Source organism: Carcharodon carcharias, chromosome 23 (assembly GCF_017639515.1).
Source record: "Carcharodon carcharias isolate sCarCar2 chromosome 23, sCarCar2.pri, whole genome shotgun sequence".
NCBI lineage: Eukaryota > Metazoa > Chordata > Chondrichthyes > Lamniformes > Lamnidae > Carcharodon > Carcharodon carcharias.
The window spans coordinates 19733689-19759618 of NC_054489.1; the positions used below are offsets into that span (position 1 = coordinate 19733689).

General features: G+C 41.3%; 1 protein-coding gene across 1 annotated transcript in view; it reads right to left on the bottom strand.

Annotated features, from left to right (window-relative positions):
- Positions 1-17102: 17102 nt before the first annotated feature.
- Positions 17103-25930, bottom strand: part of etv4 (ETS variant transcription factor 4) — a 104393-nt gene continuing 95565 nt past the window's right edge. The window contains exons 12-13 of the mRNA XM_041173584.1: positions 24252-24353; positions 17103-22306 (exon numbers count right to left, since the gene is read on the bottom strand). Coding sequence (XP_041029518.1) covers positions 22085-22306; positions 24252-24353 — 324 coding nt within the window. The 3' untranslated portion in view covers positions 17103-22084. The remainder of the gene's footprint in view (positions 22307-24251; positions 24354-25930) is intronic.

The following is a 25930-nucleotide window of genomic DNA, read 5'->3' on the forward strand; positions in this document are numbered from 1 at the left end:
GTCATCTGACCTTCAGCCAAAGTGAAGCACCACTCCTCCTCCTGAACGGCATTCAACAAAAGTCTTCAGGGGAGGAGGGTGAAAATTACAAAAGTAAAATATTACCTCTATAATCAACTTGATAGATGCTGCTTTTAGAAAAAAAACAAAATACTGCAGATGCTGGAAATATGAAATAGAAACAGAAAATGCTGGAACAGCCCAGCAGGTCCGGCAGCGTCTGTGATGAAAGAAACAGAGTTAGCATTTTGAGTCCGTATGACTCCTCTTCAGAGCTTTTAGAAATGTGATTTGGTGTAGTGTTTGCATAGAATCTACAGCACGGAAACAGGCCATTTGGCCCAACTGTCTACGTCAGTGCTTATATTCCATAGAAATATTTTCCTATTTGGCCCCCATATTCCTCTATTCCATTCTTCCTCATGCATGCATCAAGTTTTCCATTAGTGATTGAAGTCAGTACTTCTAGTGACAGCAACTTCCAAATCTGTGCCGCTCTGTGTAAAGAACTTCCTCAATTCTTTATTTGATTTTTGTTAGTGGCTATCTTATATTAGTGCCTCCTTGTTCTGGGCTCACCTACAAGTGGAAACAGTTTCTCTACATCTATTCTATCAAACCTTTTCATCATTTTAAAGCCTCCATTAAATCTCCTCTTAGGTTTTACTCTTCACTGGTTTTACTGTTGTAAAATATGCAATATATAACAAATTGCTGACAATGGAAAATAAATGATGGTACATATTTAGATTATTCACAATCAGACTTAAACCAGTGAAAAGGTGATATATGGTCATGCTCCATGTTCCTCAAACAAAACTAACAATGGTGATAAAGGGTAAAAAAACTCCCTGCCTGATATCAACATAAGATTATTCAGTCAAAGTGCCATGCTGCAGATGGGGATATTTTAGACTACATTTTGAAACATTTTACAGGGGCCCAATGATGGTGTACTCTCCACTTGCCTGGATGAGTGCAGTTCCAACAATATGCAAGAAGCTCAGCATAATGCTGAACAAAACAGCCTGCTTGATTGGCACCCCATCCACTGCCTTAAATATTCACTCCCCCCACCACCGACGCACAGTGGCAGCAGTATGTACCATCTACAAGATGCACTGCAGCAACTCACCCAGGCACCTTCGACAGCACTTTCCAAACCCACGAACTCTACCACCTAGAAGGACAATGATAGGCACATGGGGACACCACCAACTGTAAGTTCCCCTCTAAGTCACATCCTATCTTAACTGGAAATATATTGCTGTTCCTTCATCGTCACTAGGTTAATTCCCTATCCAACAACACCTTTGGAGCACGTTCACCACACAGTCAAGAAAATGCCTCATCACCACCTTCTCAAGGGAAACTAGGATGGACAATAATTGCTGACCTTACCAGTGATGTCCGCATCTTCTGAATGAGTAAATTTGAAAAAAAAAAGCTCATTGAAAAAGTGATGGGGGAGATAGCTGGTAAAGAGACCCAGATCAACAACATATAATTTTTTGCTGCGATATTAGGTACAAATGTTGCCTTGACCTTTTTTGATACAATGATGTAGTTTAACACGAACTGCATCATTGCATTGATTGAACAGATTAACTGGCCGTTACATCTCTGTTGTTGATGGAGATTGTTGCTGTAGAATGGCTGCAGCATATGCAATGATAAATCACTGTGCTGCAAAAGGCACTTCATTGTAAACAGTGCTTAGGGGTGTTTTGACAATACCATCAGGCGTTATGGAAATGCAATACTTCTGTTATTTTAAAGAAGACATATAGCAACCAATGTTTCTCAAAATGTTTTCCCACTGCCTGCATCCAATATGTGTTGGCTCAATTTAGTTGGTAATACTGTCTTGCCTCTGAATTAGAAGGTAGTTGGTTTGAGATCCCTGCCAGAAACATGAAATTATAATCTATGCTGTCACTGCAGTTTAGTGTTGAGGGAGTGAGGCATTAAACTGAGGTTTCAACTGTCTGTTCCATTGGTTTAGATGATGTTGAAGCTCCCATGGCACTCACTGACAGAGAGATGAGGGATCGCCTGGTGAACTGTGCAACAGTCCTCCTTCAACCAGTACCATCAAAACATCTTGACTGGTCAAGCATATCCTCTTGGTGTGTGGGATTGCGCTATGCATAAAACACAGCTGCATTTGTCACTTAGCAACACACTGCTACTCAAAGCAGTTGACTGTAGACAATGCCTTTTGAGACATTTCTGAGAGATGTAATGGTGTTACATGAATCCAAGTCTTGCTTCCTTTTCAATGAAACAAAAGATGACTGTCATGTATCACCTAATAGATTTTACAGTTGATCTTGTTCCATGACAACAGAACATGATTGTTGGCACCGGTCCCATGTAGACACTTTCTTTTACCTTCGCAAACTGCAAAATCCAACTATGTATCAGGTAACTATCAAACGCTTGAAAAATCACAACCATTAAAAACATCAGTTTCCATCATGAAAATGGATTTCCAGAAAGCCAGGAGCTTAATCCGGTTCTTATATTTCACAAACAATTGGAAGTTGTTTCAATTCATGCTCGCCAAACTGAACAGAGAGACAAGTGAGATTTACAGCATGGTGAACTGCTACACAATCTAACTTTCAAAATCCTACAAAAGCCTGGTTGTTAAGACTCCTTCAGGACAGCAACAAAATATTTTGTATTAGTGAACGGAATTATTTGCGTTTGGAATTGTGGCAGTAAAGAATTGTTGCTTCGAATCGATCAAGTTTCAAATGGATGTAGATTCCTAAGACTGTTTTATTGAAAAGTATTAGCAATAATTATAAATATCTCATGGTAGACACCTCATTGTTCAAGTATGTCCAAGCTGTAAATGATTTCATCATTTTCTATGGGTCCTCTCGTGACTGAAGAGTCCGATGCAGAATTGGCATAGGCAGAGAACTGGCAGATCATGTTGTCATTGTTGGTTCTTGGGGGAACTTCTACGGCTGTGCAACCTCTGGCCTTCCTCTGTGCACTATGGATGTTGTGAGTTTGGTGTCCTCAAAGCATGCTGAGCCAAATTTCACTCTTTGCCTCCACATGAGCAAGTTGGCTGCAGTTTTTTTCCCAAGAGAGGTGGCCTGCAATGCAGAAGTTTGCAAGACTCATTTTAGGGAGTCCTTATATCATTTGTGCTGACCACCTTGATGTCATTTGCCCTGAACTAGTATATAGATATATATATATATATAATATAGATAGATATACGAAAATAGAGGCCACAATCAGATCAGCCATGACCTTAACAAATGCTCCTAATGTGCATGTTTGTAATTTGCATGTTTGTATGTATGATGTATGTATGCTTGTGGATTCTGTAGTTATCTATGTAGGAGACATGGCCTGCCCATCAAAGTTGTATTTTCTGGAGAGCGGTCTCCATGTTGTTGACCCCAGCATGATGAAGGAACTCGTTATTTGTGATTTTGACCTGTCATCAAATTCTCATTATGGACCATAGGTCTCTCTGGTGGAAGCATTCCAGAGCTTGGCTGTGGCTCCTATAGCAGACCCAGGATTGTGCGCCAATAGATATAAATGTACATTATGTTATACCAGCACTTGAGAGACGCGATCAACTGAATAGCCTTCCTCTGCACCGTATGGCTCTATAAATGTCTTGGACTTAGGTGCACAGGGCACAATTTCAAAGTTTGCAGGTGACACAAAACTACCAAGTGTAGTAAACAGTGAGGAAAATAATAATAGACTACCAGATGACAAGAGAGAGGCGGGTGGAACAGGTGGACACATTGCAGATGAAATCCAAGACAGAAAAGTGTGAGGTGAAACATTTTAGTAGTACAAGCTAAAAGGGATGCAAGAAGAGAGAGACTTGGATATGTTTGTGGATAAACCTTTGAAGGTGTTGGGACAAGTTAAGAAAGTAGTTAATAAAGCATGTAGTGTCCTGGTCTTCATAAATGGAGGCATGAAGTACAAAAGCCAGGAAGCTTTGCCAAATTCAAATGAAACACTAGTTCAGCCCCAGCTGGAAAGTAGTTTTCCAATTCTGACCGTCACGGGATGTGAAGAGGATACAGAAGAGATTTATGAGAATGGTTTCAGGGTTGAGTGATTACAATTACATGGAGTGACTGGAGAAGCTGGTGATGTTCTCCTTAGAATAGAGAAAGCCAAGAGGAGATTTTATTGAGATTTTTAAAACAATGAGCAGAATTTTACTGTGCCCCACCAGCGGGTCTGCATGTTGGAGGACCTGGAAAATTCCCCAGGTGTCCTGCCCATCACCCTCCTACTTGCCCCTGACCTATTCACAATTTTAAGTGGGGCAAGGGAAGCCCAGGGCAGACTCCCATCTCTGTAACAACTGAGGCTCAGGTCACCCCGCTCAGGCCTTGGGCAGGAAGTGGGGAGGCCTCTCCCTCCATCCCCCTTTCCACTTGGGCAACACCCCCTAGGTCTGCCCCCCAAGGTGATCCCTCCCCTCTCGTCCTCTCCATCAAGAACCCCAACCCTTCTCCTCAATCTCCGCTTTCAGGCCTCTCTTCCCCTCCTTGCACTTAACTGGTGCTGGACTCCGGGACTTAGAATCTGGGGATAGCTTGTAGTCCCAGTCCTGGCCACTACTGCTTCTGGCACTGCTGGCACTAGAGAGCTGCCAGCCAAACAGATTGGCTCTGCCCGATTGAGGACAAGGGTACTGTCTCCAGCCAATTATTGCTCCTGGAGCACTAACTGGCTCTGGGGCTGCTGTGATTGGTGGGGATGCATTTCCCTTTGACTCTTGGGATTGAGGGGCAGGAAACCCCATCATCCAAAAACTCCTGCCCAGTAAAGAGTTCAGATATAGCAAATAAAGAGAAACTATTTCCAAAGGCTGAAGTGTTGATAACCAAAGGATACAGAATTGAAGTGATTGGCAAAAGAACCATGGGTGACATGAGGAAAAATTTACTTATGCAATGAATGGTTAGGATTTGGAATGCACTGTCTAATACAGATTCAATTATGACCTTCAAGAGGGAATTGGATAAATAGTTGAAGCAGAAAAATTTTCAGGGATATGGGGAATGAGCAGGGCATGATTAGGAATAATGGATTGCTCTTCAACAGAGCAACCATTTTTGGGAGTTCATTTCAACCCAGGATTTTTGTTTCCTTGGATGTGTCAATGGTAAAAGAGATCGAGGTAGACAAAGAATGATGTTCCTAAAGCTACTTGCAAACTGAATGAATGTACTACCAACGAAGATGACCCATGCCTTCAGAGCAAGATTAACATGGAGGTCCATGATCGTCAACACCCTCTTCGGGCATGTTACCTGATGAGAAAAGGGATGTGTCAACCATACTGCATCCATTGAGACAAGTAGCAGTCTTGTCATTTGTGTGAAATTCTGAATGTGAAGTTGTTACCCTAAGTTTAACTTAATAGTACCCCAGTTATAATCATATCCCTTCTCAGGTTTAACAAAATGAACTGGAAATCCGATGGAATTGATTTACAACTGTATAATTTCACAGAAAACGATGATATAGTTGATTATTAAGAATTGAAAACCTAGGAATCCTTGGTTACTTGTCAGTGGTGTGTTCCTCTCTTCAATCTTTCTACCAAAATGTATCACTTCACACTTTTCTGTATGAAATTCATCTGCCATATGTCCATTGGTTCCACCAGCCTGATGTTGTCTTCTTGAAGACTATTGCTATCTTTCCCACTGTATACTACACTAACACTAGATTTTCATACACATACACTATAAACCATTGGAATTTAGTAAGAAAATGTCCAATGTAACTTGGTAGTTTAAAGTGGTAATTCCTGAAAATGAATGATCTGATTTTTCTAGGTTTATGTTACTTGCTGGCAGTTGCATTTAAAATGTGATCCATTTAGGGGAATGGCGCATTTGCATCAGAGTGATTGAAACCCTGCATCGCATGTTTTATTGATGAAGAATGTTGACCTGCATTGTGCTTGAAACGTGCCTGCCTGTCACAGAGCCTTGATCTGGTGATGTGTAGCTGACCTTGATGTGGCTTTTTGTAAATTGTACCACTTGGAATTTAAGCTTGCGCTACAGAATGTCAAACCTCGATGGATCACATTTCAGGTCTTTTTTTTATGTAGGTGCCCCGCTTTTGATGGACTTGTTATTAATTTGTAGGGCAATGCATCTTTAAAATGTAGCTTATACTTTGCTTGGAGGGCTCAACAGAGGAAATGCCATTTGCCAAGAGAATAATGAACTGGTGACAGACAGCTTATTTATTCAGTGAGTCCCTTCAGACAAAGGCCTGTGCTTTGCTTGAAATTATCCTAACTGATTTATGAGGAAATGTCTGACCACAGCAGCTAGCACACCATAAGTCTGCCATATGTATGATTTATATCTGGCAGACACTTCCGGGCACCTTTTCATTTCTAAACGCTGCTGGCTGGGGTAAATGAACCCCATGAAAATGAAAAGGTTATGATAATGATATTCTAACAAAGAATTAATTATGATGTAATAAATTGTTGAAATTAATCATTTTAGCACCCTAAACAAGTACCAAAAATACCTGCCATTGCATTGATATATCTGCACACCAATGGGTATTTTAATATAAACTGCACACTCTGCATCCAGGTAAGAAGTGTTACAACAATTGAAGACATTTACAGTTTAATTTGATCTCATTAATACAGAGTATCCAAATTGTAATTGTTACACTTTTCTGTACAAAGGCTACCAAAGAGGAATCTAAATCTGCCCAAAAGGAAATAAGTAAAGAATTTACCAACCTGGAATAGCTTGGAAATTATCCTGAATTGTCCTGTCCACTTGGAGGATGCTCCTTGTAATTGTTACTCCTCTAGAACAGGACTTCACCCTTCTATTGTTATGTATATTGTTGGGAAATATATCAAGCAATAAATAACACTACAGTTAGTTTTTATGGTAAGATTTATTTTGAGAATGAAGAGTTAAAAAGATATTTCATTCACATTTTGCGTATTTAATCTTGATCTCCAACAACCACAACCATATTGCTTCATGGTTGGAGTCATATCTAGCTCAAACAAAGATGGTTGTAGTTGTTGGAGGTCAATCATCTCAGCCCTAGCTGCAGGAGTTCCTCAGGATAGTGTCCTAGGCCCAACCATTTTCAGCTGCTTCATCAATGACTTTCTCTCCATCATAAGGTCAGAAGTGGGGATGCTTGCTAATGATTGCACAATGTTCAGCACCATTCATGATTCCTCAGATACTGAAAAGCAATCTGTATCCATATGCAGCAAGACCTGGAACAATATTCAAGCTTGGGCTGATAAGTGGCAAGTAACATTCATACCATACCAGTGCCAGGCAATGACCATCTCCAACAAGAGAAAATATAACCATCCCTCCTTGACATTCAATGGCATTACCATCGCTGAATCCCCCATTATCAACACCCTGGGGGCTACCATTGGCCAGGAACTGAACTGGGCCAGCCATTTAAATACTGTGATTACAAGAGCAGATCAGAGACTGGGAATTCTATGGAGAGTAATTAACCTCCTGACTCCCAAAAGCCTGTCCACTATCTACAAGGCACAAGTCAGGAATGTGATGGAATACTGTTCACTTGTCCTGATGAGTGCAGCTCCAACAACACTCAAGAAGCTTATGCCCATCCAGGACAAAGCAGCCTGTTTGATTGGCACCCCATCCACCATCTTAAACATTCATTCCCTCCAGCACTGACGCAAAGTGGCAGCATCTGCAAGATGCACTGCAGCAACCCACCGAGGCTGCTTCAACAGCACCTTCCAAACCTGCGAGCTCCACCACCTAGAAGGATAAGGGCAGCAAATGCTTGGGAACACCACCACTCGCAAGTTCCCTTCCATGTCACTCACCATCCTGACTTGGAATTATATCACTGTTTCTTCACTGTCACTGGGTCAAAATCCTGGAACTCCCTCCCTAACAGCACTGGCCTGCAGCGATTCAAGAAGGTGCTCCCCATCAACTTCTAAAGGGCAATTAGGGATGGGCAAAAAAATGCTGGCCCAGCCAGCGATATCCACATCCCATGAACAAATTAAAAAAAAGTATTTAGGATAAGAACAAAAAACTATGCCCATCAGAGAAAATTGATTCATTTTCAGCTAACTTTCTCCATTTCAAGATTCCCTAAACAATGCACAAACTGTAGCCAAGTGGACAGTGAACTTCTTCTCCCAAGAAACCCCTCCTGTCATTTCTGTCATCTCCTAGCCTCTACTTGCAGTGTTCGGCTGAACAAGCCGGGGTGGTTGTAAATTGCAGGCATGAGTAAATATTTCAGCTCTTCATGTCACTGCCCATTTGAAGAGAAAAATCAGTTTTCTTTGACTGTCATTGTGTGATATTCTTCATGTAAATAGCTTATTGATGCTTTTCATTCTCAAATTAAAAGCCAGCTGTAAAAGTAAGCTGTTTCCATTTAACCCCCTGGGATATTTAATTGCTGGTTTCTGGTAGTGTTACTTGCTGTTATCATTGCTTCTTTGCTAATAACTACTGTGATAATAGCAGAAGTGAACTATTACTGACTTTAAAGGCAGTTCCATGAAGCATCAAAAATGATTTTGCACATTTCAATACCATGTGCTGTCATGTTGCCCAAACATAGAGATTTAAACAACGATTTAAAAATGCACTTTCTGATCTCATCTCACTGAATGCAAAATTGCCAACTCTCCCCTTCCAACATTGAAAATGAAATTATCTCACTCAGGGGTTGTTTATCTTCTCAGTTTCATGCTGTCCTCCATCTTAGGTTCTTTGGGAGAAACCAAAATCCCATTTTATGTACGGGATTATAGTTATTTGTTTTTAAATCAGAAATGCTTGTTAAATCAGTTTGTTAAAACGAAAACTCTGACATAAACCATTGAGGAGATTTGCGTGAGAAATACAAGCCCTCTGGCCTAGTTGACTCCATGGGTCTTTTGGAAGCTGGGGGAGTAATATACATAAAAAAAAAACAACTTAATGAGCTTGGATCTGTCATTTTTTTTAGAGGTGACACTCCCGTTAGGAACTTGGACTTTTCTGAACATCAGAAGTTTCCAAATATGCAGATTTGGAGTTTGACCAGGAGGATTAAATGGCTTTACTGAAAAATTACTGAATACAAAATTCCAGGAGTATTTTTAAATTGCTAGGTTATACAGGGTTTACTATGCTTTGACTTCAGTTGCTACATTTTAGATATTTGTACTTAAGTGGGGCCAATTTTTTTTAAAGGCTGTGAATGCCATTTGCTCCTCTACATTTAAGAAGCACAAGATCCCCTTTCTTTCTCAACTGTCTTCCGATATTTATTTAACTTTGCACTCTCTAACCTTTTTCACTTTTGTCTCTGTTCACTCTCAGCCTCTTTCTGTCCTGCCTTTGTTATGTCTTCCATCGTATCTGTTCATTCTCAGTCCCTATGTATTGTATTGTCTGTGTTGTTTCCCACAGACTCTGCTAATTTTCAGTATTGTTTTATTATTCGCTGGGCAAATATGAGTCCAGGCAAATTGTGAAGGAGACAAGAGGCCCGGGAACAAGGAGGAGCTGGGGGGTAAGGTTGGGACTAAGCAATAGAAAAGATACAACCTAGAAGTGGAAGGCCTAGGGAGCTTACTAGCAGTTGTTGTAGAGGTAAATTGGGATTTAGCTCTAGTTTTGTATCTATGATAGGCTGGCTGTGCCACTCAAAGTGACCAGCTGTCATGATGGCTGTAAGTCTGAGAATATTTTTCTTAACCAACCAAAACAGTAGAAAGAGGAGCCAGTACACATAGTTTTGTTGGATTTCCAAAAGGCTTTAGATAAGGTGCCACACGAAAACTTAATATATAAGATAATGGCTTATGGAATTGAGGGTAATATATGAGCAGGATTTGTTAACTGACAGGAAGCAGCGAATAGGTATAAAAAGGGCATTTTCAGGTTGGTGGCTGTAACTAATGGAATGCAACAAGGATAATGTATTCAAATAGCTTTGACAAAGAGACCAAGAGTAATGTATCCAGATTTTCTGATAACACAAAGCTAGTTGGGAATGTAAGCTGTGAGGAGGACACAAAGAGGCTGCAAAAAGATAAGACAAGTTAAGTGAATGGGCAATAATGTGACAGAGTATAATGTGGGGAAGTGTGAGGTTATTCATTTCTGTAGCAAAAATAGAAAAGCAGAATATTTTTTAAAAGGCAAGAAACTTTTGCATGTTGATGTTCCGTAATTTAGCATACGCGTAATTTAGCACACAAGTTCCATAAACAATTTTTCTTTTTATTTGTTCATGAGATGTGGGCATTGCTGGCCAGGCCAGCATTTATTACCCATTCCTAGTTCAGAGGGCGTTTAAGAGTCAACTACATTGCTGTGGGTCTGGAGTCACATGTAGGCCAGGCCAGGTAAGGATGACAGATTTCCTTCCCTAAAGGACATTAGTGAACTAGATGGGTTTTTACAACAACCAACAATGGTTTCATGGGCATCATTAGACTTTTAATTCCAGATTTTGACTGAATTCACATTCCACCATTTGCCACTGCGTGATTTGAACCCAGGTCCCCAGAACATTATACTGGGTCTCCGGATTACAAGTCTGGCAACAATATCACTACACATTCGGCTCCCCAAATAGGAGGTAAATGGCATGTTGGCCTTTATTGCAGGGAGGCTGGAGCACAAGAACAAGGAAGCCTTGTTTCAATTGTACAGGGCTTTGATGAGGCTGCACACGCACCTGATCCAGTGATGATGAAGAATAAAGGCTTACTGTGTAATTTCTACTCTTGTCCTTCTTGATGGCAGAGGGTCTAAGAAAGTTTCTTCCAAAACAATTTTGAGTTACTGCAGTACATCCTGTAAGTATCTAATTAGTCATAGTCCCAATAAGGACCATAGGCATCTCTCTCCAATAAAGAGAGGCAATGAGTTGCAGCCACAGTATAGTGATGATGGTTCTAGTGACAGGGTACTAGTCTTGTAGATGGTGCGGAGGGGTTAAGTGGTTAGAGGTGAGCCACTGATCACAGTTTCCAGCATTGCTCTGCTTTTGTAGCTATCATGCTGATATACCTGGTTCATTCCAGCTTCAGATCAACGATGAAAATGTTGATAGAACCATAGAAAAGTTACAGCACAGATGGAGGCCATTCGGCCCATCTTGTCCATGCCAGCCTGGGGACACCCAGGTGCCCTTTCTAATCCCACCTTCCTGCACCCGGCCCATAGCCCTGATGGTCCAGGACTCACTGACAAAGGACTTGGGAGATAGCTGGCTTTCCTCTTGTTTGCAATGATCATTATCTGGCAGTTATATTGTGTGCATGGCACCTGCCACTTGTCACTTTAGAATGTGGACACTCCAAATCCTGCTATAGGCTGGCAGGAGTCATTCAATCCAAGTCAGTAAAATATACTTTCCTTTTAGACTTTACATTTTCCTCCCAAATAATTGCTGCACCTTCTGCTTTGGTCACTGTTTGAGTCTAGGACACCATAGAGCCAATCCTGATCAAGTCTGAATTGGCAGCATTCTGAAGGTCTATACTGAATGATTGGCAAAAAGTAACAGCTCATGAGTAATATAAAAAAAAGTTTAAAATGTTCCTTTTTGTTTTCTGTTAAAGTGGAAAATAATTTACGAGACAAGGTAATTGATGGCCTTTTGCACAAATTATTCCATAATTATGTTAAAAAAAAGATGCATTGAACCTGAATTTTGGATTTCTTCCCAATGTATTTGATTTCCTTGCTGTGTTAGAGAAACAGAACTATTGTAAAAGCAGATAAAGGACAGGTCCACTCCAATCCTGAGCCTTACAGATCAGAAAGTCCTGGGTCGCAATTAGCATTTATGCCGGATTAGTTGAAGCAACAGTTGCGGGCTACAGATGGCCTCAATATTGATAGGGATGGGATAAAGTAGCCAGGACTTCCGTTCCTCTTTGCTATCCAGCGAGCCTGTGGAATCGTGCACATGTGGATATAGGGTGAAGACAGAAACAAAAACAGAAAATGCTGGAAAAACTCAGCAGGTCTTGCAGCATCTGTGGAGAGAGAAGCAGAGTTAACGTTTTGAGTCTTTATGACCCAAGGGACCCTGTGGTCAGTTAGCTAATTTCAGCCTGCTGGACTTAGTGGTCAGGGTGTTACTATTGAACTTGACACTCATGTGCTAGGAAAGGAAAATATCTGCCCGATTTGATTATGGTTCATTTAATCAAGCAATGCACTAGAGCGCCATGGAGTCATTTATGGTTAGAAGGGGGCTATTTGGCCCATCAAGTCTAGGCTGGCTCTCCATGGAGTAATTCATTCAGTCTGTTCACCAGTTCTATCCCCATTGCTCTGCAAGTTTATTTCCTTCAAGTACCCATCCAAGTTCCTTCTGAAATAATTGATCATCTCTGCTCCCAGTGCCCTCGTAGGAGGTGAGTTCCAGGTTGTTACCACTCGCTGCATAAAAATTCTTCCTCAACCTTCCATACCCCTGCATCTCTTGCCCAAAACCTTAAATCTGTGTCCCATTGTCCTTGTACTATCAGCTAATAGGAAGAATTTTTCCTTGTCTACCTTATCCAAACCTGTCATAGTCTTGTACATCTCTATCAAATCTCCCCTCAATCTTCTTTGTTCCAAGGATTTGACATTCCCTGTATGGTCTGGCTTCATTCATGAAGAAAAGCCAATTATGTTATGGAAACGAAGCCCAGCATGAATCAACCTCTTCTTAGGGGAAGAGAAAGTAATCTAGGTTCTATCTTTGAGATCATTTGGAAATGTCAAACTCCAAATAACAACGCAGGCAACAATGGATTCTTAAAAGGGCCGTGGTGCAGTTTCTGGCCTGCATGATAATATTTTTCAAGTTAGTAATCTAACTGGATGTTAAAAAGCCGTGAAACAAAGTTCTCAAACTTCTCTCTCTACAGCTTAAAGGATTTTCTTTTGAATGTTTGAAAGTTGCCAGTGTAAAAATTGCAGTGAAGAGACTGTGTTTAATTCTGGCTGCCACACAACAACAAAAAATCTGATCATCTTCCAGTCTGCAATGAGAAATCAATTTACTTAAGTTTATCCTGAAAGCTAGCCACGTGGAATGCACTAAAACACATTTGATTTGGTCCATAAAAATCTGCGTTGTGGGGCTGCTCAGGCCAATATAGACACATTGAGCGCCACAGACATGAATACTAGCCCTTTAAATTGGAACCTGAACTCTTTCCAGCTCACATAAGACAGTAATATGATCTGCAGCAAATTACTGAAAAATGATTTTGAAAAACTATTGTTATGTGGATATGGACTCAAACAGTATTTCCTTCCACAGAGAGCAGTGGAGCCTGGGTTATTGAATGTATTCAAGGCAGAGCTAGACAGTTTTTTGATCTACAAGGGAATCAATGGTTTTACGGGGGTGGAGGGGACAGGGGAGGTGGCAGATTGGAGGTAAGCAAATGGAGTTGAGGCCACAATCAGATCAGCCATGATCTTATTGAATGGCGGAGCAGGCTGGATGGGCTGAATGGCCTATTCATGCTCCAAGTTCTTAAGATTTTTAGAGCCAGCAGTGACTGTCCGACCAAAACATCAATGTGATACAATATGGGGCTTTAAATGTGTCCATACATTTTCTCATTAAAAGTAACTTGTTGGAAAAAAAAATTTGCCCTAATTTGTCTATGTGTTTTTAAAATATAGTTATTGTTTTATCAAAAGATATTTAACTGTACTTTGATCATTTAAATCAGGACTGATTTCATTTCAATTCACCACCCTGTTCTCACACTGATCTCTCTGTCCTGGTCTTGCTGCAATGTTCCATTGAAGATAACACAAGCTCAAGGAACAGCACCTCATCTTTTAACTTTACAGCCTTCTGGGCTCAATGTTGAGATTTTTAATTCATTCACAGGATGTAGACTTCGCTGGCTGGGCCAGCATTTATTGCCCATCCCTAGTTGCCCATGAGAAAGTGGTGGTGAGCTGCCTTCTTGAATGGCTGCAGTCCATATGTTGTATGTACACCCACAGTGCTGTTAGGAAGGGAGTTCCATGGTTTTGACCCAAAGAGTGAAGAAATGGTGATATCTTTCCAAGTCAGCGTGGTGAGTGACTTGGAGGGGAGCTTCCAGTTGGGAATGTTCCCCATCTATCTGCTGCCCTTGTCTTTCTAGATGGTAGTGGACGTGAGTTTGGAAGGTGCTGTCTAAGGAACCTTGGTGAATTCCTGCAGTGCATCTTGTAGATGGTACACGCTGCTGCTACTGTGCGTCGGTGATGGAAAGAGTGAATGTTTGTGGATGTGGTGCCAATCAAGCAGGCTGCTTTGTTCAACAATTTTAGATTATAATCCCATTTTATTGTGTTTATTCGATGTTTTTTTTTCTCTTGATTTTCTCTTACTCCCATTACTTTGCATTAGGATAGCTCCTGCCATTCACATCACATCTAGGCACATCTTTTACTTATTTATTTGTCCCACCGCCACTCCCATTGGCTTTGAACCATGTAAGATTTTGTTATTAATCTCTCCTGCCTTCCACCCTGTCACAGACCTTCCTTTTTGTTCTTCTTGCCACCCGTACTCCTTTCATGTGGTCGAAACCTATTACATTGCTAATTTTTCCCAGTCCTGATGAAAAGTCACAGATCTGAAACATTAACTCTCCTTCTCTCTCTCTCCAGCATTTTCCTGTTTTTAATTTCTCATCCACACTTCCACTCTCACAAAGTGTGCATTGTGGGAAATCAAAGATGCAAATTATAATTTGTGGCTGCTATTTCCCAGCATGCACTGCCTGCAAGCACCAGTGTCACCGGGACCATGGGATTGCTTCTTTCTTACGTGGCAGATAAAGGCTTATGCAAATCGAGCAGGCCAAAGACTTTCCAGAGTAGAAATGTTGTTAAACATCGGTTTACATCGATTCCAGTGCATTCCAAGGTGTGGGAATAAACCATTCAAGAAGGTATGGTCCCTGTGATAGCTGATATCAGCCCAGGGCTATGGCCAGAGCTCTATGATAAGCCTGTGTTAGCGATGGGAAAGGTGAAAAATAAGTTAGGGTCCTTGCTCCTAACTGCTGGCCTGCCACCTTGTCTTTGCACTTGATTTCATTCTGGTTTAAAAGATTTGACCTGTTTGCTTACACAACATCAGTCTCTGCATTTTCAAATGAAGCTATTGTACGTGAAGTGCTTTGAAATATTCCTGAGAGGCAATGAATATAAATACCCAAAATAGGCTGATCGATAATGGAAAATGAGATGGTTATAAAACTCCCTTTAAAAACTTATCGATCTGGTAATGACTTGCGGGTGTATAATGATTTCAATTTATTGATTAATATTCATTTACAAATGAATGGCAACTACCACATTTGTAGTCAATTCATCATTCAACTATTTTATGCAAAAATCCTTGAAAAACTGAGATTACATTATTTACATTTGCATGATCACTTTGTCTTGTCAAGCTACACAGTAAAAGAAATAACAATGGTACAGGATATCTTAGGCTCATACTATCATTAAAATGCATCAGTTTACATCTGTGTAACAGGCCCTTTAGATTAATTTAATCAGGTGGGGATGTCGGTGCTGGGGAACAGTCACTTTCCTGTCCACACCTAATGTCAGCACCAAAGCTCTCCAGATTGTGATACCACACAGGTTGATGTGGTTCTGAGCTCCCACTAGATGCTTGCACCATAGCTTCATCTGCAGAGTAGTAACTTTCACTGCATCACCGCCATATTTTATTATAAAAGCAAAGAACTGCGGATGCTGGAAATCCAAAACAAAAACAAAAATACCTGGAAAAACTCAGCAGGTCTGGCAGCATCGGCGGAGAAGAGCACAATTGACGTTTCGAGTCCTCATGACCCTTCAACAGAACTAAGTAAAAATAGGAAAGGGGTGAAATATAAGCTGGTTTAAGGGGGGATTGGTGGTTGGGACAAGAAGAGCCAGGTAAAAGGCCAGTGATAGGTGGAGATAACCAAAAGATGTCACAGACAAAAAGGACAAAGAGGTGTGGAAGGTGGTGATATTATCTAAAGGAATGTGCTAATTAAGGGTAGAAAGCAGGACAAGCAAGATACAGATAGCCCTAGTGGGGGTGGGGTGAAGGAATCGAAAAAGGCTAAAAGGTAGAGATAAAACAATGGATGGAAATACATTTAAAAATAATGGAAATAGGTGGGAAAAGAAAAATCTATATAAATTATTGGAAAAAACAAAAAAGGAGGGGGAAAAAATGGAAAGGGAGTGAGGATGGAGGAGAGAGTTCATGATCTAAAATTGTTGAACTCAATATTCAGTCCGGAAGGCTGTAAAGTGCCTAGTCGGAAGATGAGGTGCTGTTCCTCCAGTTTGCGTTCAGCTTCACTGGAACAATGTAGCAAGCCAAGGACAGACATGTGGGCATGAGAGCAGGGTGGAGTGTTGAAATGGCAAGTGACAGGGAGGTCTGGGTCATGCTTGCGAACAGACCAAAGGTGTTCTGCAAAGCAGTCACCCAGTCTGCGTTTTGTCTCTCCAACGTAGAGGAAACCGCATTGGGAACAACGAATGCAGTAGACTAAGTTGAGGGAAGCGCAAGTGAAATGCTGCTTCACTTGAAAGGAGTGTATGGGTCCTTGGACAGTGAGGAGAGAGGAAGTGATGGGGCAGGTGTTGCATCTTCTGCGGTTGCATGGGAAGGTGCCGTGGGAAGGGATTGAGGAGTAGGGGGTGATGGAGGAGTGGACCAGGGTGTCACGGAGGGAACGATCCCTACGGAATGCTGCCGGGGGGGTGAAGGGAAGATGTGTTTGGTGGTGGCATCATGCTGGAGTTGACGGAAATGGCGGAGGATGATCCTTTGAATGCGGAGGTTGGTGGGGTGATAAGTGAGGACAATGCGGACCCTATCATGGTTCTGGGAGGGAGGAGAAGGCGTGAGGGCGGATGCGCGGGAGATGGGCCGGACATGGTTGAGGGCCCCGTTAATTACCCTGGGTGGAAAACCTCGGTTAAGGAAGGAGGAGGACATGTCAGAGAAACTATTTTTGAAGGTGGCATCATCAGGACAGATGCGACGGAGGCGAAGGAACTGAGAGAATGGGATGGAGTCCTTACAGGAAGCGGGGTGTGAGGAGCTGTTGTCGAGGTAGCTGTGGGGGTCGGTAGGCTTGTAATGGATATTGGTGGACAGTCTAACATAACATATTTTGTTATGCTGCCCACAGCAGTCACTACGTGGTCCCCGTGAGCGAAAGGGCTAACCTGTGAACTCTGCTGATTGGCAAAAGATTGAGGCTCATTTTGTGTATGAGCAAGAAGGGGAGAACAAGGGTTTTCAACCTCATTATGGGATACAGTTGGATCCAGGATCTATGAGTAAAAGGAGAGCTTAGATGTCTGTGGTCAAAGGATGGCTCTCACCCTCAGCACCAATCATTCCCTTTAAAAGGCACTTTATTTTTTTTAAATGCCCTGTTTCTCATAACAGCTGTACAACCTGTGACAATTGACATCTGCAATATGTACAATGCTACATAGCCATTGATTACTGTGATATTGATGCAATTTTACTTAATTAATGCCTAGAAAATAGCTTTCGCTTAACATAAACTTGCCAGGTTCCTCTCATCCCTTCCTGAAGGTATTGATTCCTTGCTGAGGTACTATTCCACAGATGATGATTGTTCTTATTCATGTGTGAGCTTTGATGGAGGGTTGTAGCATGCTATTCAACTGTAGGAGGTAATATAGCCGAACATAATCTGGTCCTCCTACAATACCTGCATGTACACCTCCAGTAAAAGCCCCTGGATAATAATCAGAGGTTGGGGAACTCTGGCCCATTTTCCCCCTCCCTTTCCTCCCCAGTCCTGTGGGGAAGAGGCTTCTGTGGTTTGTCGTGTGCGCTGTGGCTGAGATTAGATGACCCAGCACAATTAGGAGGGGAAAACCTGATTTGAATGGCACAATTACTTCATCCATTAACCCACTGAGCCAACGTGGGAGCTTTCTGAAAATTAATGCAGCAATAAATGAACCCAGGAAAGTGCAGGGGGTGTGGCAAAGAAGAGGCTGACAGGCCATTTTGTGCCTGTGACCCAACTGTACAGCTGCATATGAATTTTACAGTCGACTACTTTGTTCCCTGGACAAGAGCCACAAAATCTGACCCGATCAGTGAGTTGAGTGTTCAGCAGTCAGGCTTCTGCTGGTAACTTTGGTTTTGTATCCTAGCGATGCCTGCTTATTCCTCTCACAAGCCCCTGTTGGATCTACTGTCAGCTTCTATATAAAGCATTCACTACATGCTGGATAAAGATGCTTTGAACAGTTAGTTATTGAAAAACAAACCACATCATATGGTGCGTCTGCACACTCACTGTGGGTATTACAGTCCAAGGTAACTGTGGTTTGTTTTTCATTGACACACTGTACTGTCATTTGTCTAGCTGTCCTTTTACAAAAAAGGGAGATAGCTTTCCCAATGACAGTTGGCAAAGGCAGTATATAACTGAACCATAGCAACCACAAGATGCCAGGAATTTTGATTCTCAGTTACTGCTGATGTTAGCATCCAGGAGTAGTGACACTAGCTATTAGTGATGTGTGTGTGTGCACACATGTGCGAGAGAAAGAGAGAGAGAGAGAGAGATCATTCTTGAAGGTACTGCTCCTTCATAGTTAACTGGGCTGCCCACACTCGCTGACTAGACTCACGCATGAAGAATTGCCACTCTGGGGACCAGTATCCATCGAATTGTACCTCAACAGTCAATGCTTTCAGTGGCAAAGCAAAAAAAAAAGAAACAAAGAAATGTAGAAAACCATACAGTGTTTTAAACTTGGTTCTCCTTTTCCTGCTTTGTTTCTCCTTTTCATTATGTACATCCACCCCTTGGCTTTAACCTTCAGCTGGCATGTCTGGGATAAACTGCCTGAGATCAACGTCTAACAAAAGTATGTTGGCTAAGATTACAGTAACAGTAATATGTTTAATGTAAAATAAAACGTCCATTGCAAAGAATACAATGACATTGCATTCACAGTGGCAGTATGCAACCTATTTGCTCACCTTGCTGTCTCGTGCTAGGAACCTCAAAGTAAACAGTCTCGGCCTTGACCTCATAATAAATGAAAATTGGTTCAAACACTAATTCTATATATATATATTTTTAATGGAAATCTTAAAACTATTGATTGTCTCAAACTTGCATAATTCAGGTGCAACATGCTTAGAACTTGCCTACAGTGGCAATGCACCGAGGAGAGCAGGATTCTTTAACCGTGCATTATATAAATACCGTGCTCCCTTTGCAAAGCTCTCATTCCTACAAACATTAGCAAAAATTATGGCCTATGACCACCCTTAAAAGCCCGTGACCAGACTGGCCCTTTTTCCTTCGGACTGGTTGAGAGTCTCACGGAAATAGGCAAAAGCAACAATCGACCAGCCTTCCACTAATGTGGTCACTGTGGAACAAGCCAAAAGTGATTAGTACATTGCTCTGTTTGAAGTAGTGAATCTAAAATATGTCCTGAATAATTTATGTATTGCTCTATCCATTGCTCAACACAAGAGGTAGCTTTGACTGTTCCTCTGCCTTAGAGCTACCAGTCTCAGCTTAATCAGTTCACCAATATTACACCACCTCGACACTGCTTTTTTTTGCCTTATTACTTGTGAATAAATAAAACCTTCGATCTAGCACAGACTCTAAATTAAAGTTGGCTGGCAAGGCATTTAATCCTTAATTATCTGGTAATACTCAGATTTCTGCAGCTTTGATCCTTTATTTTTGTTCCTCACATTAATTACAATCTGTTGCATCACTGTGTGCTCTGTATTATCCTGTTTTCATGCCTACCTCTCAGTTTCACATGTAGTTTATTTCTCCCATGAGGCATATGCTGGAACTATAGCAATAATACAGAGAATGTGACATAAATAATTTGTGAGTGACATTTTAACGTGCAGTGCTATCCCAGAACCTCCCAACCTGCAGGCACAGGCAAGCGAGTGAACCGGTTTGGGTTTCAGCTAAACTAAAGCTCAAATTGAGCTGGCTACGTAGACAAAAATAAAGGCCCAAGATAACAAACAGGAATGAACACAACCAACACAACCAGGAATGCATTGGATTTTGTGCTGTTCAAGGTAAGGGATCTAGGGGGAATGGAATACTGTCTGTTTTGAACACCCAGTACCAGCATCAACTCTATCAAAGTCATTGCACACTAAGTATAGCTACCTCCATATAACCAATAGGGGCCAACTGTAATCACAGGAAATTTTATTGCTGCTATTTCTCATCCAGTCAGCTCTCAGAGGCTGTTCATTGGTCTCAAATGTTGTGTCAGTTTTATATTGAGAGTCTGTGCTCACTGGGAACTAGATATATATAATGCATTTGTTTTAAAAAATGTTCAGTCAGGACAAAGAGAGCAAAGTTTAGTCTTGTCTGGATTCCATTAAATCTCTGAAATAAGAATTCAGCTCCCCTAGCTAGTAGATCTGTCACATAATTTTCAATAATCTGTCACGCATCATTATTTATTTCATTATCTCTAAAGCTATGCTTAATGTGTATAACTGTAAAACGTCTAACTATGCAGCTACATAGTACTCCCTCAGAATCACTGACAAGGCCACTACCCATAGGGCGGAATTCTAAGGTGAACCAAAGAGACTTTCCCCGGATTTTCTGTGGAATTATTTGCAACCATTACAAATGCTTGATATTTATACTGCAAACTGTTTGATCCTGAAACACGATCATCCCAATTCAAAAAGAAATGTGCTTCGCCAGTTTAATTCACATGTCAAAGATTTGATTTAACCAAGACCTTTTTGTGTGTAGTGAAGCAAACTGACCGTCAGTCAGCTGATCACTGAAAACATGGACTAATTGCGTGATTCAAGATTATGCCTGGGCCTGCAATTCTATCTGATAGGAAGTGATTTAGTGCGTTTGAATTTCAAGCATGGAGTGTTATGTGGAATTTCTATCGTCCTTACACCGTTGGGTTAGTCTACTTAATTGGTAACCATAAGTTGCTTTTCTGCTCACTGTAGCTCTGGAACAAAGTAACATGTATGTTTTACAAGTAAACTTTGAGTTTTGCTTCCCACTTCCAATTTTTCCGGACTTCTTTTCCATTAATCCTTCAAAATTGCTTAATTCAGATATTCTAATTTTCATCTTCTTCAAGCGTTAATTTTCTCCTTTGCTTGATTCACATTTGAATTATTAGACTATTGAATTTTGTTTAGCGCAATAAGCATTTTGTGTTATGAGGATCAGACTTGCCCTCCCCTTCTGAACATTAAGGGAATAAAGTTTTCCTCTCTAAAATCAATCTCCCATAGTGTGAGTCTTGGGGAGTGCAACATTTGTTTCCCAGCCAAGTGTCTGCCTTTGTCTGCTGCACAGAACAGCAGGAGACAACATGAGACCCCAGATATAAAACCAACCCGACAAATGAACTAATGCTGATTAAACAAGCATCGTAAAAGTCAATGCATCAAAAAAGTAAAGGTGCTCTTACCACAGAGGGAAACAAAAAGGCAGATTGAAGCGAGAAAATAAGGAATATCTGTAAATTCAGCAGCGACAAGCCTTCGAATGTCAACTACATTTCCTAAAATGTTCTGGCAGATTTCATGAGAAAACTTGTGCAATGAAACTCAACATTAAAAAGCACAAAATAGCAGTTTTTAAAAACATGTCGAAAAGAACAAGCAAAATATTTAATGGGCTACTGTCTTGATCAATCTGCTGCTTGTTAGGGAGAAATGACCTAAAAAAAAAAAACAGCCCTGCCTCAAATTACAAAAGTCCCTTGCACAATGTGTATATGCAGTGAGAGAGATTTATGCAAGAAACAGGCAAACCCATCTTCTAAAATCATATACACAATGAGTTTCTCTCCCTCGTTAATAGATGTATGTACGTTTGAAGCAACAGATTCTAACTTATAATTACTACCAGTTTCTAATAGTTATTGCAGTGCAATTAGAGAGATTAAAAACCCAATATTCTCCTTGTTGCTGATCAATACATATATCCTTTGCTATAGTGCTGTGAATTGATGCAGCCAGCGTCTGCCATGTAGGCGGTGTTCTCATCCAGGTGAGACAGGGGTACAGTGTCTTCTTCATTCACGTGTCGATCAAATTCAGACTTCAGCAGTGGCCGTTGATTGTCAGGGAATGCCAAAGAGAAGAGTGCTTCAGGTTCGCAGACAAACTTGTACACGTATCGCTCGCCAGCAACCTGCAAACAGCAAAGGCCATTGGAGTACACTGGAGGACACTTATCTGTTCTATACATGGAGAGAACCAATGCTTCACTTCAGACCTTGTGCCAGCTCTGTTTGCAAGCTTCCTCCCCTCCTCCTTTATGGTTCATGAGGGAATCAATTTTCCATGACTGACAGCAGCCATATCACACGTGTCAGCTTGGACATGAATTTTTGGCAGGTCGTTTGACCATGGAGGGCATTGCAGAAAGTCCTCTCCCATTTTCAGCCAAGTCCCAGCAAATGTGCACGTCCCAGATACAAGACTGGTTAGTGAACAGAGTGTAAGTCTGGCTAATTATCTCCAGCACAGAAAAGTTGAGGCCAATTGTAGAGGCTCAGGTGAGATCAGATAACAGCATAGAGCAGGTCTAACATTTCTCAATTTCACACCAGGATGCTTACTGGAAGACAAAGCCTAAAACATATGTTAACAATAGGTTACAACATTTTGGAACCTGAGCTCAGTTCCTGGGCCAAAGAATTGGGTGGAAAACATTTTACTGTATTCTTTCCCCCATCAAAAAAAGAATGATAAAGTTAGGAAGCAGTCTCAATTCAGCTACTAGAAGATAGGAAATAAGTACAGGAAATAAAGATGTTCCATCATGTTATCAATGTTCTACAAAACGTATATAATTCTTATTTCATCATTATTCTTTTCCCTATCCGGCCTCTCAACATTGCCTATTCCTGCCACTTTCTTTCTAGACAGGGTAGATGCAGGAAAGATGTTCCCAATGGTGGGGGGAGTCCAACACCAGGGGTCACAGTCTAAGGATATGGGGTAGAGCATTTAGGACTGAGATGAGGAGAAATTTCTTCACCCAGAGAGTGGTGAGACAGTGGAATTCACTACCACAGAAAGTAGTTGAGGCCAAAACATTGTATGTTTTCAAGAAGGAGTTAGATATAGCTCTTGGGATGAAAGAGATCAAAGGGTATGCGGAGAAAGCGGGAGCAGGCTATTGAGTTGGGTGAGCAGCCATGATCATAATGAATGGCGGAGCAGGCTCGAAGGGCTGAATGGCCTACTCCTGCTCTTATTTTCTATGTTTCCTTGCGCTCAGTCAGCCAACAGTTTGGTAAATTGGCTGACGGAATTCCAAAAGGACACATAGAAAAAACTGCAAGTAAACGTGTAGTTGAACCATGTAAAGAAATCTAACATTCTGGCTCCATAACCTCTAATTCTGGGGTTCAATAGGGGGGTGGAAGAAAGGGTGATGGGAAACGCTTGCTTTCTTAAGATCGCAACTAAAGTTGCAGCTTTTTCCCAGAGATACTTCATCCTGACTGTATCCCTGTCCTTTTTGCCCTCTGCACCCCACCTTGATAAGATGGATCACTTGGGAATCCTGCTGCTCTCCACATAGAACGCCACATGAGCCATGCTGAACTTTACTTAATTATGGAATGGGAGATTCAAATACAGGAGGTCAAACTGAAAGTCACGACCCAGTGGTCTACAAAGCCAGGCCTCTCTTTTTACGGATTGGAGTGTGACCAAGAGCTTCTGGAAATTACAGTCTTAATTCTGTGGTGGTAACAGAATGCATGCTGCAGTCTGAAATGAGGATTGGCATCAGGAAACCTCCAAAGGCAGAGAGTTAGCTGGTTGGCAGGGAGCAGGAGGTTTGGAGGCCGGTCCACGCTAGTTGTAGAAAGGTGCGGAGTCGGGGGTGGGGAGGTGGGGTCCCCAAGGGAGGAGAACAATTATTGGGAATAAACTTATACATAAGCATTTCTGTGAATATTTTATGCAGTTTTATTTCTTGGGCTATATAGTAGGTCTTAAGCATTTACCCAATAAAAAAGAAAATTGACAGACCCAACAGTGTTGATGCAGATGCTAGTCATGATAAACCAGGAAACTTTGTTGCAAAAATGCTCACTTTAATGTAATTAAACCAAACCAACCTTTTGCATGATCCCCTTCTCATAATAGTAGCGAAGGGAACGGCTAAGTTTATCATAGTTCATGGCTGGCCTATTTTTTTGCATTCCCCAAAGCCTCGCCACCTGTAGAATAAAATAAAATCATTAGTTCAATGTGTGTACAGTACAAAAAAAATGTAATGGTTTTGGTACTTGACTTGGTATATGACCTCATGGGGAGGAAAACCACCATCCTTGCCCGCTCTGGCCTACATGTGACTTCAGATCCACAGCAATGTGATTGACCCTTAACTGTCCTCTGAAATGGTGTAGCAAGTCACTCAGTTGTATCAAAGTGCTACAGAAAAATGCATCTATGCCGCATAGACTGTGATGGTTCAAGAAGGCAGCTCATGCCATCTTTTCAAGGGGAATTAGAGGTGGGCAATAAACACTGGCCTTGCCATCAACACTCACATCCCAAGAACAAATTTTAAAAATATCAAATTATGACTGAGTTGCATCAGGGTTGTTCTATCGTTGTGTAGACAATAGGTACGACATTTCAGAATAATCCTCTCTGCAGTACAATTTTGTGATCTCAGAGGTTTGTGCAGGTTTAATCAGTAATATCAGTTGCCATTAAATAAGACAACAAAGTCATCACCTGGGGCCTAGCAACAGGTTATCAGAATGAAAGAATCTGTTTACATTCACAGAGTAAGATAGCAGTTTGGATTCAGACCTTTCCTCAGGACATTTGTTCTGATGAACAGGCCAACTTGAAATGTTAACTTATCTTTTTCTTTACAGCTGGTGATGTAGCTGTTGTGTTTTTCCTGTATTTTCTTTCAAGTTTCCGGTATTTGCATTTTTTTTTAAAAAAGGTAGATTCGTTTGATACTATCAAGTTCTGTTGCACCATTGCGAAGGCTGGTACCCAGCACAAAACTTTAAATAAGTCATGGCATAAGTAGTGTGTAATACACTATTGTCACTTAGGAGAAATATCTGCTTATGGTGTGGCTGACACAACCTACCCACATAACCATGGGGCCAAATTACTTTGAGAATATTTTCAATATGGCACAGATGAATATTCTTAATGTATCAGTACTGGTGCGGAAATCAACAAAGCTAAATGTGATCTGGAGATCAAAGAAGCAGCAAACTACTAAAACCAAGGCTATTAAAACTTGGGTAGCCAGCTAAAGAGACTTCCATTTATATAGCATCTTTCATGACCATCAGCTGTCCCATAGCGCTTCACAGCTAATGACATTTTTTGACGAGTAGTCACTTTTGAATTATGGGAAATGCAGCAGCCAATTTGCATGGCAAACTCCCACAAACAACAATTTGATAATGACCAGATGATCTATTTTTGTGGTGTTGATCGAGGGATAAATATTGGTCAGGACACTGAGGATAACTCCCCTGCACTTCTCTGGAATAGCAGCATGGAATCTTTTACATCCACTTGGGGGGAGGGGAGGGTGCAAACAGGGCCTTGCCTTAACATCTCATCTGGAAAGACGGCACTTCCAACTGTGCAACACCCTCTCAGTACTGCACTGGAGTGTCTGTCTTGATTTTGTGCTCAAGTTGGAGTGGGACTTGAACCCACAACTTTGTGACTCAGAGGCGAGGGTGCCACCAACTGAGCCACAAATGACACAGTAACAAGGTACAAACATGTTATGAAAGCCACACTTACCTCA